Below are 20,793 nucleotides of genomic sequence, written 5' to 3'. Positions count from 1 at the left end.
GCACCATTTTACATTTTTACTGGCAGTGCCCAGAGGTTCTAGTTTCTCTACATCCTTGCCAGCTCTTGTTGTTTCTGTTTGTTTGTTTGTTTGTTTATAGTAGTCATCCTAATAAGTCTGAAGTGATTTTGATATGTATTTGATAGGTATGATTATGGTTTTGATATGCATTTCTCTAATAATTTTGATCATCTTTTCCTATGCTTCTTGGCCATTCGTGTATCTTCTTAGAGAAATGTTTTAAGTTCTTGGCTCATTTTTAAATCAAGTTATTTACTTTTTTTGTTTTTGTGTTGTAGGACTTCTTTATATATTCTGATATTAACTCCTTTTCAGAAATATGATTTGAAAATGTTTTATACCATTCCATAAGTTGCCTTAAATGATGTATTTTAAGTAAATTTCTTAAGCTCACCATTTGCCTTTGTCCTTTTGATGGAAATTCTTTGTTTCTTTGTTATTTTTCTTTCTTGGTCTCACTCTTTCAAAACAGACTTAAAGATAATTTCATGATCCTAAGTGATTTATTTGGAGAAGACAACCTATCCCCTCCCTCTGTCCAGTATGGAAAGGTTTCATGGAGGGTGGAGGGGGAGAAGGCAGTGATTGCATTTGCCCTGCAGCCTGTGAACAGTGACCCAAGCTTGGACAGCCCAGAAGATCCCTGGACATGTCTTCTTCAGGGTAGACATGCATAGCCAGCCCAAGGTTCCCAGATCCAGCAGATTACCTCTTGCAATGGGTTCTCCCTGGAATCTCTGAGTCTTCCAGGAGACCCTTGTAACTCTGAGTGCTCGAAAGTCAAGCTCAACCTTCTAGAATTGCTCTGACATAGCCCTTTGGAGCATGCCTGAAGCCAAACACCACTACATACTCTTAAAGCTTCAATAAAGTCCCATTTTTCTCTGTCCCTGCCAGCACCCTCATGAGCTCACCCTCCTTTAAAGTCCTGTAACACCTACAAATCTCTACTAGTTGAGGTTTCCTGGGGTCTTCCTAATAGCTCTCTCTTTTGGGCAGGGTTCATGATTTGCCTTTTGCAGCTCTTACATTTCCTGGGACAATCAACTGATGGACTGGGAGAGAGTTACCATATGATGGGCATCTTCCTGCCCCATATCAGATTTTCAGAGATGGGGGAGAGGCAGGAGTTGGAGCACACTGCAGACGGAATGGACTTAGATCCTCCAGAAGACCTGTTCTTGACCTGGGGATGTGAACAGTGCCTAGAACTTTGCTCTCCCTGCAGGACAAGTCCCATGTGTGGGCCTCTGGGCACAGAGAGAAGCACAGGAGCAGGACTGAAGTTCTCCCATTCTAAGGTGCAGCCTGCACCCAGATTGTTGAAGAAAGAGATCAGAAGGGGTGGCCTCCCTAACAGACTGCGAGGTGCCCTTGTGAGATTTCATGGGTTTCAGGAGGGAAAGAGACCTTGAGAGGACTTCCTTGACTTTCGGCGGTCATTCCCTAGCAGCCCCCCTCTATGTCTAACCTGTACCACATAGCTTCTCTTCTGAGCTTTGGTGGAAGGGTAGAAACACAGGGCTAAGCTAAGAAAGTCTAATTCCTGTGCCCTGTGCCATGGGGGAAGAACTGTTTCCCAACCTTCAAAGCCTCTCATCTCCTCTCTGCTCTGGAGGGAGTGGTTCATGGAGGTTAGTAATTAACTCAGAGTGACAGGTTGACTTCTTTTTATTGCGTTTTCCCTTTCCCATGGACATTATCCTGTTTTTATAGAGGCACTTGTATCCCTTATGCCACCCTGAAGTCAGGCAGAATGAGAAGGGAATTATCTACTTTTTTGCTCTGCTTTGAAGATAGGCAAACGTGGAAGTGGGAATGTTAACTGTACCACCTTGGCTACAGATCCCAGGCCCCAGCATTAAGACTTATTCTGTGTCTTGACCTCCCTCCCACCCAAGGATTCTGGACTAAATATCCTCAACATTGACTTTACAGGAGAAATCCAGTTCCCTCTCACATATAAATTTCTTGGTGATATTTTAATGTGAACTATAAATGGATCCATTGTATTTATTTTTAAAAGTCATCTCTATTGATGACAAGAATAACTACAAATATAATATCATTTAGAGAAGTTGCCTTATCTCCCTAACTGGCCTTTTCTGAGGTCAGTCATCTTAGACATTTTCCGGGCTCCCCAAACCCCTCATCCATTCATCTCTGGCTGGCTGGCATTACAATAATTACCCTAGATGGCAGAGGAATTGTTACCAGATAATACCTTAGAAATAGGGAAATTATGAGCTAATTTCAGGCCATCTCAAATTAATGAGAATGTTCTTTGTGGAGTGCTACCAATGTAAACCTTTAAAAACTGACGAGTGGGATATATTTAAATCCTTTATCTTTGGAGCTTGATACGAGCTCTGCAAGTGCACCCAAGTGCTGTTATCTGGCCAGTTGCTAGGGTGGCTCTTTTATCTTCCTTCTGGGTTGTATTAATTAAAAGTTCCTCTATGGCTTGGCTGTCATCAGAAACCTTTCTTGAGGTGCAGAAAGGAGGCTGTAGGGAGAGGAAATGAGGTTCTAAGAGACATGACTGGGTCTGTAGGACCATCATCTGGGCTGAGAGGACCCTAAGCCAGGGTGATGGCTGGCCGACCCAGTGCCTCCCTCCTGCATGGTCTGGACTGCCTTCAGCTTGGACTTTGCGACTTTGATCCTGTTTTATTGACCTGGAATTACTTGTCTTCCATGGGCATGACCAAAGGCTGTTCTTTAATGTGGTTGTCTCCAAGCAGTTGATTCCTTTGATTTCAAGATGATTTCCTGCCTTTGCTCGTCTAATATTTTGGTGCGGGGGTGGGGGAAGGTGGAGAAGCCTGGTGTGTTCTGGGCACCAAGCTAGCCCAGTTGGATGGTTGGCATATTTGTTTTTTCAGGTCCTTCTGCTTAGGGTGCTGCCTCTCTACCACCACCACCACCACCACCATCACCATCCCTAACCCATCAGGGGTGGCTCCAACATTTCTACTGGGGAGCGGCGGTTAGGGAGTACAATCTGTTTGGAAGGTTTGGCATAATTTTATGTGAGATTGAGAAAATTCAATTGCCCATACTAACAGTGAGAAGGCCAATGCTGTGAAGTTTCTGAAGGTTGAAGCCTGTGCCCCGAGCCCAGGTCCCTCTTTGGTGTTCTCTGTTCTCCCCATCTCCACGTGCTCAGACACTTCCTTCTCTGGGAAGTTATCTTCTTGCCCGCAGCCCTTCCTAGTCACCTCTCTCTTCCCTTCTTATTTATTTATGCTCATAGGTGTGTATGTGCATGCTCAGTCATGTCTGACTCTTTGTGATCCCTTGGACCCACCAGGCTCCTCTGGAATTTTCCAGACAAGAATACTAGAGTGGGTTGCCATTTCCTTCTCCAGGAGATCTTCCCAACCCAGGGATCAAAGCTGGGTCTCCTGTATTGCAGGCAGATTCTTTACCACTGTGCCACCTGGGAAGCCCCGTTTATGCCAATAATGAAAACTTTATTGAAAAATGGATACCAAAATAGGAGAGCACTATTGCATACCTTACACAATTAAACATCATTACATTATCTTGGTAGATGATAATTGCTGAGCTGGTGAGGATTTCTGTGAAAGAACACAAATTCAGGAAGTTGTATGGATCCTTGATGTTGCTTCCTTCTAAATGAATGCCTTCTGTGAGGCTGGCCTTTCCTCCCACACCTGGCACAACACTGTTGAACAGCCTACACAAAGCACAGTCGTCTGAACATGACTGAGAACCGTAAAATCCTGTAACAACCTGGACATTTTACATGAAGTCAGAATTTGGACTTTGAACCAGCCATTTCTTTTTATGTTTTTTCTCTTCTTCTTCCAAGCAAGAGTGCAGTAAATCTCTCCCCAAAGGCATGTTGGTCCTTTCACAAGCCCAGCCCGTCCAGATCTCTAAGGCGACATTCCCAGGGAGCAACACACCCCTGGGCGCACAGCGTCCCCTGTCTTCTTCTTTTTATAATATTTATTTGGCCACTCCAGGTTTTAGTTGAGATGCATGGGTTTAGTTGCCCCGAGCCAGGTGGGATCTTAGTTTCCTGACCCAAGGGATCGAACCCAAGTCCCCTGTATTGCAAGGCAGATACTTAACCCCTGGACCACCAGGGAAGTCCCCTTCCTTCTTTCTTAAACAGAACTTTTACTCCTTTCTGAATTAATGTGCTCTCAGAAATCACTCTCTGGGTTCAAATATTGTCTCTTCTGTCTCCTGACTCGCTGACTTTGGACAGGTTATTTGGTTTTTCAGCAGTAGGATGGATTAGTGAGAGACCCCAACTCTTGTTGGTTGTGGGTATTCAGTGAGCCCATGAAGCCTCTGGAACTTGGTGCTCTGTAGATGCCCATTCACAGGGTCCCTGCCAGCTCATTCAGCCAGGTGTGTGAATAAGAAAAAGGTTCCTCTTCCTCCTGGATTTCTGCCCTTTCTCGCCTGCTTAGCCTGCTGCCCTTGCTCTGCGAGCATGGGGGCCCCACTTATTGTGGCTAAAGCTGCTGATGCTATTATCATGCTCCCAGCTTGGTGGGTGATCACATCCATCCAGTCACATAACTGACTCTCACTTCACATGCTATTGGTCATTTAAAGTCCTCTCATCTCCGCCTTCCTTAATGTCTTTAGAACCTTCGGGTTAACTTGGCTACCACCAGCCTAAGCTATACCCTGGCTGGATTTCCCCTAATTACTCCAATAATAAATCCTTATTCAACCTCCTGCATTCAGTCTTGTATACCTTCCCACAAATCACAGTATTTTTCTGAGATGGAAATTCAGTTTTCATTTCTTAATTTCAAATCCTACCAGTTCTCCCCATTTCTCCTGGAAAAATCTAGAAGTGTAGCATACAAGGCATCTGGTGGGGCCGTGCCTGGCTGTGTGATGCTGCGTCTCACCTGTGTACAAGCCTCCCCTTCCCCAAGCCCCTTCCCCAGCAGTGATCCAGCCATATCATGAACGTTTCAGTTGAGCAATTGATGTCAGTGTTGATGATCTAAAGTATAAGCAGCTCAAATAAGTCCATTTTTAAAGTTAAAACCCGGGAAATACTTCACCAGTCACAAACAGTTCACAAAATATGGACAACTAGAACATACACTCACACCCACAGAAAAATCTTGAGCTCTATCGGTAGTCAAAGAAATTAGAATTCAAAAACATTTGTCATGTAACAATTAGCCAAAAATTTTTTTAAGTTAACTTATATTATTGACCAAAGATCTGTGATGCATTAATACTCCCAGTGAGGGGCAGGAGGGACAGACCTGATTGGAGCACAAGGCAACTTTGGGGTGATTGATATGATAGAAATGTTCTGTATCTGATTGTGATGGTGGACACATGTAGTGTAATACTGATCAGAAACTCATTGAAATACATCTTCCAAATTGGTGCATTTTATTGTACATAAATTACATCAAACATGGATTTTTTTAAGTTTTTTAATTTTTAAAATTGTATGTATTTTTGGCTGCACTGGTCTTTGTTGCTGCTCACAGGCTTTCTCTTGTTGCAGCGAGTGGGGGCTGCTCTCCAGTTGTGGTGCGCAGGCTTCTCAGTGTGGTGGGAAGAGCTCGCGGCAGCTCTTCTTGCAGAGCTTGGGCTCTGGAGTGTACAGGCTCGGTAATGTGGAGCCCCGTGGCATGTGGAATCTTCCTGGACCAGGGCTCAAACCCGTGTCCCCTGAATTGGCAGGCAGATTCTTAACCACTGGACCACCAGGGAAGTCCTCAAACCTGAATTTAAAGACAACCTTATTGACCAGGATCAGGAGAACGAGACCCTTGCGTACACTGGGAGGCTGGGGTGAGGGCAGGGTGATAGCATCAGTTGGTTCCATCTCTCTGGAAGGTAATCTGCTGCTACCATTTAAGAAAACAAATCCTGACATGGTAATTTTCCTTCTAGAACAGCATCCTAAGAATCATGAATTCAAAGATGTATATCTAATATTTGTCACAGCAGCAATAGCAGCTAAAAACTGGGGAAAGAACCAGAATGTCCTTCAATAGGTGACTGGTTATATTACGATTCATCTGCATGGGGCACTGCCAGCCCAGGGAGAGCCTTTGTGTGAATCGGAAAAAGGCATCCCTCTGGGGCAAACGCTGCCTCCTAGACTTGAAGGGGACATCAGCTAAATTCTAGCCCCACTGGTTCCCTCACCTGGGCTCCTGGGCAATTCTCAGGCTGAAAGCAGCATCTCTGATCCATAGGACAGTCCACGAGGCAGACATTAGAACTGATGTCTTTGAAGAACAGCAGCACGGGAAACTGTTAAATAACAAATGGGAAGTTAAATGATAAATATAGGGATGATTTTACGTATAATTCTATTTTTCTTCAAAAATAGAATCACTGGAAGGACACATGCATGCGTGCATGCTAAGCCACTTCAGTCGCGTCTGACTCTTTGATACCCAATGGACTGTAGCCTGCCAGGCCCTTCTGTCCATGAAATTTCCCAGGCAAGAATACTGGAGTGGGCTACCATTTCTTTCTCCAGGGGATCTTCCCGACCCAGGGATCAAACCCACATCTCTTATGTCTACCTGTATTGGCAGGTGTGTTCATGCGATTTGCATGAGTGACAGAATCATGGGTGACTTTTTCTTACACCTGCTTTTTCCAAATTTTCTTGCTGTCAGTACTTTTTTTAGTGGTGAAAAGACATACATTCTTACTCTCCTGTTTGATTCTAAAGACTCTCTTGTGCTGATGCCTGTGACAGCGGTCTCAAGAGCAGATGGGACTTCTGTGCTGGAGTTAAGGCGAGAACCGCGGGGAGCAGAGGATGAGGGCCGCCTTGCTGAAGTCCCAGAGATCCCTTTGGTAAATGGGGACATCTCTTACTTTGTCCTTTGGCCTTTGCGTCCTGTAGGTTTGAGACGTTTGAGGTGAACAGCTTCGAGCAGTTCTGTATCAACTACGCCAATGAGAAGCTCCAGCAGCAGTTCAACTCGGTAGGTTTTTCTGGACCCAGAGATGTCGGGTGGTGGGGGGAGTCACAGACAGCCCAGCCCACTTCTCTTCCGTCCAGGGTCAGTGGGCTCCAGCTCGACCCTGACCAGCTCTTGGTTTCCTGGGGTGCCCCAGCTCTAGGCAGGCACTCCCCACTGGTCAGAAGGAGGTCAGAATTTGGACAGCTGGGTCAAGAGGGTCAGTGATCCTCTCCTTGGCTTTGACTTCCACTCTTTTTGAGCCCAAGCATCTGGGGTATTTGAACAATCACAAGCCACCTGTGAGGCTTCTAGCGATTGGTTGAGGTATGACAGTGCAGGTGAGTAGTAGAACATCCTAGGGAAGGAATCACATGGGCGTGAGGATCACCTTTGTCGTTGTTCAGTCGCTTAGTTGTGTCTGACTCTTTGCAACTCCATGGACTGCAGCACGCCAGGCTTCCCTGTCCTCCACTATCTCCCGGATTTGCTCAAACTCATGTCCACTGAGTTGGTGATGCCATCCAGTCATCTCATCCTCTGTCATCCCCCTCTCCTCCTGCCCTTAGTCTTTCCCAGCATCAGGGTCTTTGCAAATGAATCGGCTCTTTGCATCACGTGGCCAAATACTGGAGCTTCAGCTTCAGCATCCGTCCTTCCAATGAATATTCATGGTTAATTTCCTTTGAGTTTGACTGAGATCACCCAACTGGGTCTTTTTTTTTCTGCATTCATGACTGTGACTGGTGCCCAAAGCCTTTCTGATGAGTATATCGCATCCTCCAGGACTCAGAACCCATGTGGTTGAAGCTCAGGGGAGTCAAAAGTTAAGGTGTGTCTGTAGTTCACTGACCTGACTTTTTGCTTCTTATGCTAGCACGTATTCAAGCTGGAGCAGGAGGAGTACATGAAGGAGCAGATCCCGTGGACCCTGATTGATTTCTATGATAACCAGCCTTGTATCGACCTCATAGAAGCTAAGCTGGGCATCTTGGACCTGTTGGATGAAGAATGTAAGGTAAAACTGATGATGTCATTGAATCGGTTCAATTCTAGGCTTGGGGTTGTGGGGCAGAGGACAGCTGTGTGGTACAAGGGAACATGTGAGATCTCAAGACTGGAGTTGCATCTGATTAGTCGGCCTTTAGTTTGTTGGGAGAAGCCTTGGTGTCTATTCTGCATACTAAAAGGTACCAGCAGGTAACACATTGAACATGACTGGCAGGTATTGCTACGTTGGTGAACAATGTCTTTGGGAGCAGCTGGGTGTTAAGGATCGGCATGATGTGATGGTGGTATGGATTTGGTGCCCCACATCTCCTAGGTGCTGAGGAAGGACCCCAACTTCTAGACAGGCATCCCGAAGAAGGGGGGTCAAGAGCCCAGGATCATCTTTACCATGCATGGTGGCTTGTGAGTGGCAGGAGCCACGTGGCTTGGTGGCAAGTGAGAGGTGTGGACTTCCCCCATGCAGCTTGTCATGGACACTGCCTGCTATGACAGGAGGAGCCCTGAGTTGCCAGTGTGGAGAGAACCAGGCAGCCTTGGACGTGTGGGGCAGGGGAATTCCCGTGTTATCAGTCACCTAACTGCTTTGGCCTTTGGTTTCTGCTGTATGAATTGATGGGCATTGGATCTGACGGTCTTCCAAACTTCTCCTGATTTGGTGTTTGGCAATTATGGTAAATGTATGCCAACTCCTTCAGGGGTGGAAACTCTAATCAAGAGGTGTAGAAGCCACTTGGGTCTCAGCATCGAAAGGGAAGAGCCCAGTTGCTCTTACTGTCTGACCTCCCATGTCTGGGCTGTGGAGAGTGGCTTGTGGCATGATGGTTTGGGAGGAGCAGGTATTTCCTTTCCAGAAACTTTCACTGCCTTTGGTAGTGAGAAAGACTGAAAACAAAACAGTGGAAGACAGAGTGAAACTACACTGAGATCCACAGCGTGCTTTTATCTGATGGTTTTCAGCACATTCTCAAAGCTGGGGACTTGGTCTGGTGTCAGACTCGGGAACAGGTAATTCCTCGGGGTGACAGGGGCTGCGTTGGCTCACCCCCGCCCCCATGAGGCTGTGATAAAGGTGATAGAACAGTTGTCCCTTTGTCCCTGCTCGGGCAGCGCCGGCCGAATGACAGACGTCGCAGCCCAGGCCCTCCAGCCGCGCCCGCCCGGTGTGCACCCCTCCCTCATCGTCTTGGTTCCACGTCCACTGCCAGCAGCTCCCTTCTGACACTCGGTGTGAGCGTGCTCCCCTCCCCTCCGTCTCTGATGACCCTTTCCGCAGCCTCCTCCAGCTCCACACCCCCAACCACACCCTCCGTCCAGCTCCGGGCCTCTGAACCAGCACAGCCCCCTGGGCCCAGCTCCAGGAGGTCTCTGGCTCTTCCCTCCCTTACCCAGCGGTGACGTCCAAGGACAGACAAGGCTCTGAGCCGGTGGCTCAACCTGGCTCTGCGATGAAGCGCTAACTGTGCGGCAGACTGCAGCCCCCGGGGGCCCGTCCTCGCCTTTCTCCTCACACGGGCCTCTCACAGGAACCCCCCCACCACTGCCTCAGGAGGACGGAGTCTGTGAATTCAGCAGCTGCCCTATCGATTTTCCTTGATCTACCTTGCCTTTGGCAGGCAAGCCAAGGTCACTTGTGGGTTCGTTTTGGCTCCTGGTTTGAGGTTCTCAGAGGTGCTGCTGCCCAAGGGAGCGTGTCCCCAGAATGTCAGGCTGCAGCGGTGAGAACTCTGGTCACTGCACAGTGAGAGACGTCAGGCTGCTGTCCAGAGGCGGGGGGACCCAAGCCCCTGGGTGAGGGAGCGGGGTGCACCCATTGCAGCACGGGGCTGGGGAGCTCGTGGTTCTGGGGGTGGTGGAGGAGGGCTTAGCGGTGCGGCTGAAAAGTAGGCAGTGGTTTCAGGGAGGACCAGGATGCAGTCATGCAGCAGTTTTGAAAGCATCCTCCACAGAGCCCTGGACTTGGCGGCCTTGGGTGTTCCAGGTGCAGCAGATCCCCACACCTTCCTGTCTCTTCCTACCGAGTGCACACTGCCTGTACTACTTTCCAGAAGCCGAGGGGAAATAAAACCCAGCTGCGTCTGTATGGATGGTCTCTGCCTTATGCTTTATGGTGCCTTTTGTTTGGGTCAAATTTTTAAAACTAGGGGATTTACGTTTCAGACCATATCCAACTCAAACTCCTGCCAAACCCCCAGAAGATATTGGTTTGGCCAAAAAGTTCATTTGAGTTTTTCTGTAACATCTTATGGAAAAACTGGAATGAAATGTTTGGCTAACTCAATATTATGCACCTACTGTATATCTGGTCTTGAGGGGAAAGCCCTCAGGAGAAGGGACAGGGGTCTCCCTGCCAGCCAGCAAAGGGTGAAGAGGGACAGGATGGTACTTGGGAAGAGCCTGGCCTGGGCAAGGGGCCCATGGAGGGCTGTGGGCAGGGCCCAGGGACAGCAGAGTGACCTCAAGGGCAGGGCACACCAGGTCAGAAAGAGTGCTGAGCTGCACATGGCCAGGGGCTTCTGTTAGATGCTTGCTTCCCTGCCCCTGAGGCTCCTTAGAAGGGAGAGCTGAGGTAAGCTGGGGTTTCCCGCTAGTCCCCGGGGGATGGAGGTGTGCGCCCAGCGCACGTCGAGCTAGATCGGGGGTGGTGTGTGTGTGGTGGGGGTGGTGAGTGTGACACACGCAGCCTCACTGGCCGCCAAGTCATGGATGTAGCAGGGGAGGCAAGATGAACGCCAAATTATAGGACTGACGCAAGAGCCCACGGTGTTGAAACCACTTTCTGTGAGATTTAGCTGTGGTGGGAATTCAGACTCATTCAGTATAGTCGGATACGGCATCTAGTAACAGATGGATTTTTAAAATTTTATTTCTTTTTTGGCTGTGCTGGGTCTTCGTTGCCGTGCATGGGCCTTCTCTCCCGGCACTGCTCTCTAGTTGGGGTGAGCAGGCTTTTCACTGCGGTGGCTTCCTTGCTGTGGAGCGTGGGCCCCAGGTGTGCGGGCTTCAGAAGTTGTGGCGCACGAGCTTAGCTGCTCTGTGGCATGGGGGATCTTCCCGACCAGGGAGCGAAGCCCTGCCCCCTGCATTGGCAGGTGGATTCTTAACCACTGGACCACCAGAGGAATCCTAATAGATGGATTTTTAACCAATAGTTATTGCTTTTGTCAGAAGCCATGAAACTGTACACTTATAAAGGGTGCATTTTGCTGTATGGAAATTGCACTGTAATAAGTCTGACTTATAAATCCTCCTCTTGGAGGAACGAACTAGCAAGGACTGATAGGAATTGAGACATCAGTGCGTGTTTTCTCATAAGTGGCATACTTGCGTTTGAGCAGGAATTTTGTGAAAATGAGACCTTGACCCCTAGAAGCAGTTCCAGTGGGTGAAGGCACAGTGTCTCAGGCTGGAGAGACAGAGGCAGGCCTGAGTCAGGGAGGCAGACTCTGCCCTGCTGACTGGGATCCTCTCGTTCCATGGAGCCCAGCCTGAGGGGCCGGCGAGGATGGACCTTCCTGGTCATGATGATGTTGCTGAGGCAGTAGAAGGACAGCAGGCTGCACTCAGGAGTCAATACCTGCTGTCTCCTGACCGGGTCCAGCCTGCTCTTGTGAGAGCTGACTGAATACCTGCGGTCTCCTGACCGGGTCCAGCCTGCTCTCGTGAGAGCTGACCGAATACCTGCTGTCCCCTGACCTGGTCCAGCCTGCTCTCATGAGAGCTGACTCTGGATGAAGACCAAGGCCTTGTGGTTTCTCCAGATGCAGCCCCAGGGCGGCTGGCTGTGAGCAGCTTTGAAGCCTGTGGTGAACGGAGGGCAAGCAGCTCTCACACTCATCCGCCTGACAAACCCCAGGTTCCCTTCACTGCGCCTCTGAGGGGTCAGGCGAACAACAAGATCATCTCCTGAGCTGACAGGGAAATGGAAACACTGAGATGAGAGGGCAAGGGTAGGGGTGAGCGCCCCCAGAGCGGCTGTGTGAGCAGGGGTCACATGAGGGGAGAGGCGCCCTGGGCACAGGGAATGTCGTGTTTGCAGAGCCTGAGATGGTCTGCTTTGTCCCGGGCCTGTGGTGGTGGCCGGCGAGGGTGGGAAGTAGGAACCATCGAGAATGGGAGACTTGGCCTCGCCTGCCCAGCGAAGGTGTCAGGGGGATGGAAGGGAGTGAAGAGGGGGAGAGACACGATCGGATGTGACTGACTTTTCAGCAGGGCTCCCTGAGAACAGTGAAAGGTAAGCTGGAGAGAGACCATGGAGTCAGCAGAGCACTGGCCACACTGCGGTTGTACGGCCAGATGCCGAGAGCTTTTGGCTGAGGAGGGAGGCAGCGGGTGAGGGCCTCCATGGCCCCGCACGTGACAGCCAGTTGTTGGTTGGAGCAGTTTCTAGGGACTTGTCTGGGCAGAAGTCTGACTTGGGTAACACGAGGAGTGAATAGGAGTGAGGCAGTGGAGGGGGCGAGTCTGAACTCCTAAGGAGGAGCTGAGAGAGAGGGAGGGCTGGAGAGGATTCAGGACAGGGCAGATGGGCAGCTCCTGGTACCCAGGAGGCAGGGGTGTGTGCTCGGGAGGCCGACCAGGAGGAGAGGCACTCCCTCCCCTGAGGAGGGTCCAAGGTGTTGTGGTCTGATGAGTCTCTGAATGTAGAGCGGGAATGTGAGTTTTCCTGCTTGGCAGCCTGCTTCCCTGTGATGGAGGAGACGGGGCATCTGCTGAGAGGCAGCAGGGTTAGAAGTTTGAGGAGAACAGAGGAGGTGGGGCAGGCTGCCCTCCAGGGAGGGACGAGGAATACCAAGTGCAGAGATGTAAGGTCCAAGACGATCAGAGAGTGAGATGTATTTAGGTGCTGTCAAGGCGCGGTCGAAGTCCCCTTCGATCTGGGCACAGCGTCTTAATCTACAGAAGTGCTGCTCACCCTGGAATTTGATTTTCTTTTTTGGCACTAATACTAAGTTATACTCAATTACCAGCAGAAGTTGATGAAGGGAAGGGAAGTTGGTGTGTGATCTCAGCCAGCCACCCAGGTCTGGGAAAGGACAGAATGGGTGGCTGGGTTGGTCTCAGTTCAGTTCACTTCAGTTGCTCAGTCATGTCCCCCTCTTTGCGACCCCATGGACTACAGCAAACCAGGCCTCCCTATCCATCACCAACCCCCAGAGTTTACTCAAACTCAGGTCCTTCGAGTTGGTGATGCCATCCAACCTTCTCATCCTCTGTCGTCCCCTTCTCCTCCCACCTTCAGTCTTTCCCAGCATCAGGGTCTTTTGTAGTGAGTCAGTTCTTTGCATTAGGTGGCCAAAGTATTGGAGTTTCAGCTTTAGCATCAGTCCTTCCAATGAATATTCAGGACTGACTTCCTTTAGGATTGACTGGTTTGATCTCCTTGCTGTCCAAGGACTCTCAAGAGTCGTCTCCAGCACCACAGTTCAAAAGCATTAATTCTTCGGCGCTCAGCTTTCTTTCTAGTCCAACTCTCACATCCATAGATGACTACTGGAAAAACCATGGCTTTGACTAGACAGACCTTTGTTGGCAAAGTAATGTCTCTGCTTTTTAATATGCTGTCTAGCTTGGTCATAGTTTTTCTTCTATGAATTAAATTAAGAGCAAGCATCACTTAATTTTATGACTGCAGTCACCATCTTCAGTGATTTTTGGAGCCCAAGAAAATAAAGTCTCTCACTGTTTCCGTTGTTTCCCCATCTATTTGTCATGAAGTGATAGGACCAGATGCCATGATCTTAGTTTTCTGAATGTTGAGTTTTAAGCCAACTTTTTCACTCTCCTCTTTCACTTTCATCAAGAGGCTCTTTGGTTCTTCTTTACTTTCTGTCATAAGGGTGGTGTCATCTGTGTTTCTGAGGTTATTGATATTTCTCCTGGCAATCTTGATTCCAGCTTGTGCTTCATCCAGCCCAGCATTTCTCATGATATACTCTGCATAGAAGTTAAATAAGCAGGGTGACAATATATAGCCTTGACTTACTCCTTTCCCGATTTGGAACCAGTCTGTTGTTCTATGTCTGGTTCTAACTGTTGCTTCTTGACTGGCATACAGATTTCTCAAGAAGCAGGTCAGGTGGTCCTGGTATTCCCATCTCTTTAAGAATTTTCCAGTTTGTTGTGATCCACACAGTCAAAGGCTTTGGCGTAGTCTGTAAAGCAGAAATAGATGTTTTTCTGGAACTCTCTTGCTTTTTCAATGATCTAGTGGATGTTGGCAGTTTGATCTCTGGTCCCTCTGCCATTTCTAAATCCAGCTTGAACATCTGGAAATTCACGGTTCATGTACTGTTGAAGCCTGGCTTGGAGAATTTTGAGCATTACTTTGCTAGCGTGTGAGATGGGTGCAACTGTGCAGTAGCTTGAGCATTCTTTGGCATTGCCTTTCTTTGGGATTGGAATGAAAATTGACCTTTTCCAGTCCTGTGTCCGCTGAGTTTTCCAAATTTGCTGGCATACTGAGTTGCAGCACTTTCACAGCATCATCTTTTAGGATTTGAAATGGCTCAACTGGAATTCCATCACCTCCACTAGCTTTGTTCATAGTGACGCTTCCTAAGGCCCACTTGACTTCATGTTCCAGGATGTCTGGCTCTAGGTGGGTGATCACACCATCGTGATTATCTGGGTCATGAAGATCTTTTTTATATAGTTCTTCTGTGTATTCTTGCCACCTCTTCTTAATAACTTCTGCTTCTTAATATCATCTGCTTCTGGGTTGGTCTAGAATTAGTATTTTGCTGAGCATGCGAAAGGGGTGTTTTGTGAAGGTGGGAAAGTGAAGGAGGAGACGGCTGTCAGGTGGAGAGGAAGGAGCCACTTCTGCCTGGAGCTGTTAGGACAGCAGAGTCCTGGAGGCCCAGCTATCACAGGAGGATTCAGGGCTGGTGCGGGCAGGGCCACTGGAGAGGTCACCAGGGGTGGGAGTCATCAGGGAGCCCGCAGAGGTCTGGGATGGAGCGAGATGGTGGCCAGGAAGGCTGTCTTGCTGGCACAGGCCCGGGAAGATGGGGACAAGAAACAGAGATGGAATAACTGACTTTGGGCTCCTTATCAACCAGATCTTGTCAGCTGTTGGGCTGGGGCAGGCTTTAGCTCCAGGCAATGTCTCAGGCCACTGATGGCAGCCAGACATAGTTTCCTATGAGGGTTCCAGGAGTGCCTTGGTGAAAAGCTGTCCTGGGCCACAGGTTTTATACCCCAGGCTGTTGGGGATGAGGGACTTAGTAAGTCCAAGGATTATTTCATTCCCCACCCCCCAGTTTTTTCTGTTTTATTTCAGTAGCAAAGAGTAAAATCAGGTTTAATATAGTTTAACAGCTTTATTAAGATAGAATTAATGAACCATCCAACTCACGTATTTAAAATACACAAGTCAGTGTTTTTTTTTTTTTTTTTGGTGTATTCAGAGTTGTGCAACCATGAATTTCAGAACATTTTCATCATCCCCTAAAGATATACATTAACAGTAATTCTCCATTCCTCCACAGCCCTAGGCAACCATGAATCTACTTCTTATCTCTACAACATTTGCCAGTTTGAGACATTTCATCTAGATGTGGCCTTCACCTTTGGTGTGACCAGTGGCCAGCAGAGCAGGTCAGAGGGATTCACCTCCTGAGGGACAGTGCCCACCTAGATGAAGGCAGAGCTGGAGTCCAGGCTCCTGGCCCAGTGCCTTTGCAGAGGAAGAAAGCTCACATGAAGCTGCTGGCAGATACTTTTTTTTTTAAGGATTTGATTTGCTGCATATTCCAGCGCTACTGATAACCGCAATCTAGATTTTATCAAAATACAAGATTTGCTTGCTGTCTCCAATGCCTGTTTTCAATCTACTTATTGAAAAGATTTTTGGAAATGACTGCTTCCCACCTAACCGTGCCTTTGTGGCTCCTTTAAAACTCTGTCATCAGGCAGGGAAGCCCAAACAGTGAGGAGCACACCAACCAACCAGCCTGTCCTGGCTTGAACCCCAGCTCTGCTGCTTGCCAGCTGTGTGACCTTGGGCAAATTACCTAACTGCTCTGTTTCTTCACCTGTAAAATGTGTATAGTAGCTTCTCTGGTGGCTCAGATGGTGAAAAATCTGCCTGCAATGCAGGAGACCCAGGTTCAATCTGTGGGTCGGGAAGATCCCCTGGAGAAGGAAATAGCTACCCATGCCAGTACCCTTGCCTGGAGAAGCCCATGGACTGAGGAGCCTGGTAGACTACACTCCATGGGGTTTGCTGAGAGTTGGACATGACTGAGAAACTAATACCTAGTTCGTAGGATTGAATGAGTTAATATATCAAAAATGTATAGAAAATTGCCTGGCAATAAGTTCTCTGGACATTTGCTTTTAGCATTATCTGAGATTCTTCATTCCTGTGAATTTCTGCTGGCCTTCATTTTTAGTCAAGGATAGGAGTGAGAACAGAGACCGACCCTTGTCAGGAAATATGTTTACATATGACCTTGGTTTTGGGCCTCTCTTACTCATTGATTCATGTGAGTCTGATTTAGGGAATATGTAGATAATGAAATCTGCTGAGAAGTCCAGTTTCATGGACAAGATGAGCTGGATACTGGCAAATGCAGGTGCTGACCCGGGTGGGACTTCTCATCGTGGTCCCGCCCTTCCTGCCCTGTCTGCCCCGGGTCTGCCAGGTCTGGGTCATTGTGCTTCTCTTCTCCAGCTTCCCCTCCCGGGAGCTCAGCCAGGTTGGCCTCTTGCTTACCCCACACCTGGTGTTTCTGAACACAAGCTGCTTGGAGATAAATATGAAACAATATATTTTAAAATGCTGAATTAAATATATTTTATTTTGTCTGCCCAACACAATTAATGGCCTCCTTGAAGAAAAAGTTTTCTTAAAAATCCTATGGCACTTAACACTGGATATTCAGTACCAGTTACACCAAGTTGAATATTGAGAAAAATCTGTTTGGTTACAAAGTATTTGAGAAATTTGTTTTCAAGTGGGTAAGCAATTTTTCATATGCACAGGTTTTATTAATTTAGTAAACAAAGCCCTTTTTAAATGGCTAGTGCAAGGGTCACCTTCAACCCTGCCTGATCCACATATACAGTCTAAGCTAATGAACAGGCAAGGCAGTTGGTGGCCCGTAGCTGAGGAAGGGGTGTGTGCAGTGATGCTCAAGAGTGAAGGAGGGGTATCCTCACATTCGACAAGGTGCCACACCTTTGATCATTTGAGAGGTGGGCAGAGTGGCTCTGTGCTTTGTTTTCAGCAAAGCACTATGCGTTTTCACTTTCGAAGCTCTCTCTAAAGATATGGAAAGAGGCTGCTCTTCAGAATCCTTAATGGAGTGAAATCTCTATAAGTAAATTTGAGGGAGGTAAAGATTAGTTCAGTCATAGTTCAGTCACTAGGTACTTAGCACCCAGTTTGTGGCTGGAACCCAGTTTTAAGTTTTTTGAGGGGCAGGGAAAAAACAGACATATTTCTCAAGTGCAACAAACTTACAGTTTATAAGACAATACACAAAAACCAACTGATGAACAATATTGGACAGTGCATGTGTAAGAACTCAACTGGAAGAATTCCAAAGTGAGATCGAGAGTGGTCAAGAAAGGCTCCAGAGAAAAGGACAGACTTGAGTTGAGCCTGGACACTGGTGTTCAGATGAGACAGAGGATGAGCTGTCCTGCTGCAGGAGTTGGCCTGAGCGAACAGGAGCTCGGACTAGAGATGGGGTGATGTGTTCATGACCCTGAAGTCACTGCCCCCACCAGAACGAAAAAGCATCTTCAGATTTGTCCCGTGGGTTGTGATTCTGCTCTTGTAAACTTCGCCTCCACCCTCGTGCTCTCCCAGCTCTTCCAGCATCTGCCACCCGGCACTTCCTGAGGCTCAGTGCACGCCCATAGACACCACAGGAGCCAGCGCGCAGGGCGTGCTGACAGCGTGCCGTGTGGGATCCCAGGGGTCCATGGTTGAGTGCTTTCCACATCCGTTTATGGTCCGAGTCTGAGTGCTGAATCCAGCCTTATTGAGGTCAACTTCCTGGCAGACTCCATCACCCTGCCTTCACTCTCGACTTCCTTTTTCCTCTTTGCAAAACCCCTGATTTTGTGAATCCACAGGTCCCCAAAGGAACCGACCAGAACTGGACTCAGAAGCTCTACGACAGGCACTCTGGCAGCCAACACTTCCAGAAACCCCGCATGTCCAACAAGGCCTTCATTGTCATCCACTTTGCAGATAAGGTGGGTCTTCTCATGGTGGGCTCAGCATTCCTAGAGCCCCACCTTCAGGGAACTTGGGCTAAGAGGGAGCTGACCTTTGAAGTCAGATAAGTGGCCTGGAGTCTCTTGGGTGGGGCCTTGTCTAGCCTCCTGGAGCCTGAGAGAGGAAAGAGTGATTCCTTCTCCACGTGGCTCATTTCCCAGCAGCTGGTGTAGACTTAGAATTTCTCCATGTGGATTGTGTTCCATATGTACTAGCCCAGTGCTTCTCAAATTTCCATGTGCATGTACATCACCAGGTCTTGCAAAAAGGCAAGTTCTAATTCAGTAGATCTGTCGTGAGGCTGACAAGCTGCATTTAGAGCACCCAAAGGAAGCCTTCTGTCCAAGGCCATCTTATGGGAACTCCTTTTTGAATCAATGTGTTATTTGCTCCTTCGTGTTTGAAATAGTGTGTTATTTGCTCTGTCCTGTCTGACTCTTTGCAACCCCATGGACTATAGCCCACCAGGCTCCTCTGTTCATGGAATTCTCCAGGCAAGAATACTGGAGTGGGTAGCCATTCCCTTATTCCAGGGGATCTTCCCTACCCAGGGATGGAACCCGGGTCTCTGCCTGCATTGTAGGCAGATTCTTTACTGTCTGAGCCACCAGGGAAGCCCAGAACAATGTTGTTATTGTTCAGTGGCTGAGTTGTGTCTGACTCTTTGCAACCCCATGGACTGCAAAAGAATGTGGTTTTCCACAAAACGAATATTCAGCTTCCTCTCTATAAATCTCGGTACATGTTGGGTTTGCATTTTAGATGAGAGCATCTGTGGGTTTCCCATGTACACACAGCTCTTTTCAGAAGACGCTGTGGACAAGATGAAATCAGTGGAGATACTGCTGAGGGCCCCGGGTCATGCAGGAGCACTAACTACCCTTTCTGTTTCCGGCCGTGGCCCCAGGTGGAGTACCTTTCTGATGGTTTTCTGGAGAAAAACAGAGATACTGTGTATGAAGAACAGATCAACATCCTGAAGGCCAGCAAGGTAAAGAGCTCCAGAAGTGGAGAAACAGAAGCGGAGCAGCCAGGCCAGAGCCAGGCAGGGTGTGGTCAGCGCCAGCCCCAGTCTAGATCATGGTCGGGGGTGGGGGGATGAGGGGCCTGCCAGTCATTTCAGTCTGAGAATTTGAGGATGGCCTGATGAAAGGAAGGAAGCAGGGGATGGCAGAGGCGACTGGGAAAGGTACCAGCTAGTGGAAGGATGTGGGAAGGGGACCAGTCTGAAGGGGTCATGGTGAGTCTAACTGTGGAGACATTGCAGGCGTCTGTCGTGTTGTTTGTCTTCCGTCTCCTGGGAGTAGATGTAAAAGTACTTAAACCCCTTGGGATCCTAGTTTCAGCGCCTTTGATTTCTGCTTAGCAGTCTGTGGAACCTCCTTACGGCCAGAAACGTAAACGGAGCAGTAGGATTCAGGGGACCCTTACATCTACAATTCCGGAATGTTGCTTTCTAGGATCTCCAAAATTTCAGTTGTTTCATTCTCATGAGCATAACAAAAAGGCAGCAAATATTGTGTCCATTCTACAGGTAGAAGGACCAAAGTACTGACTGACCTAAACACATTTATTAAGCACCTACCTGGTGAGGCGCAGCCCTGAATATACCTGTAGGCATTTACATTCTGTTATGGGCTGCGGGTGGGCAGGTGAACAAGCCTACAGTAACTGAAGGGAGAGGCGGCCTGGGCTGGGGCAGCACGAGCCCTGCTGGTCCGGAGAGCCCCCTTGCCGATGCTTGGAGGCAGGTGCTGATGCTGGCCACAGCCCTTCAGAGGAAGCCCAGGAAAGGACCCTCCAGGAGTTTGGAGGCTTTCTCCCAGACCACATGACACCGCACTCACTGCGGAGGCCTGATAACACTGCAAGTGGCAGATTAATTTCTCTTTGTGATAAGCTGTAGATGAATGCCATAGGGCTGAGATGATGGAATGCAGAAAATACACCCTGGGGATGGACCCAGGCATCTAGAGGCAGGTAAAGCATGTGGCCCCGAGCCCAGGGTTTTAGAGAGGATTTGAGTCGTTACTAGCAATGTGGGCAGCCCAGGGCAAACCCCGGCCCATGTCATCTTCCCATATCTAGAGAATTAGTCATCACTGAGACAAACTTGCTTTGGATAAATGTGCACGTCAATGCGAGATTAACCCCTCGCCTTGCCAAGTGTCCAGCCCTCTAGTCCATGGTGGTTAATGTGACTTTTTCCATTCTTTGCAAGAAAGGCGAGGGATGGGAGGGGAACCACAGTGAGAGAGTAGAAGTGGACGGTTTGAGCCCCAAGGAGCACGTTTCCTCATCCTGTGTGTCTTAGAAATAGAGGCCTGTGACCTCCTGTTCCTGTGACAGTGGCCCTAGAAGGCTGAGAAACTTTCTTTCTTGTGACAGCTTCTCCTGTCAGGGAGGAGCACCAGTGAGGGACCAGGGGAGAGTATCAGGTACTTTCCGTTAAGGGCAGAGTCTGGTTCTGCCATTGATTTTTGTCTTAGTCTGAGTGTCTCTCGGGGATCCCAGTATCTAGAAGGGATCTAGAAGGGAATCTCTCACACTCTTGTCTCCAGCAGATTATCTGTTACTAGC

At 48.5% G+C, this 20,793-nt stretch overlaps 1 protein-coding gene across 2 annotated transcripts in view; it reads left to right on the top strand.

Moving 5' to 3' along the window:
- MYO5B (myosin VB) overlaps window positions 1–20,793 on the top strand; it is a 333,083-nt gene that overhangs the window by 225,065 nt on the left and 87,225 nt on the right. For both annotated transcript variants that reach the window (XM_055559254.1, XM_055559253.1), the window contains exons 11-14: window positions 6,911–6,992; window positions 7,846–7,986; window positions 18,069–18,191; window positions 19,121–19,204. In XM_055559254.1, the coding sequence (XP_055415229.1) occupies window positions 6,911–6,992; window positions 7,846–7,986; window positions 18,069–18,191; window positions 19,121–19,204 (430 nt within the window). The remainder of the gene's footprint in view (window positions 1–6,910; window positions 6,993–7,845; window positions 7,987–18,068; window positions 18,192–19,120; window positions 19,205–20,793) is intronic.

This window comes from Bubalus kerabau, chromosome 21 (assembly GCF_029407905.1).
Source record: "Bubalus kerabau isolate K-KA32 ecotype Philippines breed swamp buffalo chromosome 21, PCC_UOA_SB_1v2, whole genome shotgun sequence".
In the NCBI taxonomy this organism is placed as follows: Eukaryota; Metazoa; Chordata; class Mammalia; order Artiodactyla; family Bovidae; genus Bubalus; species Bubalus kerabau.
The sequence above is the reverse complement of the archived record's forward strand: the minus strand, read 5'-3'. Positions and strand labels throughout refer to the sequence as shown.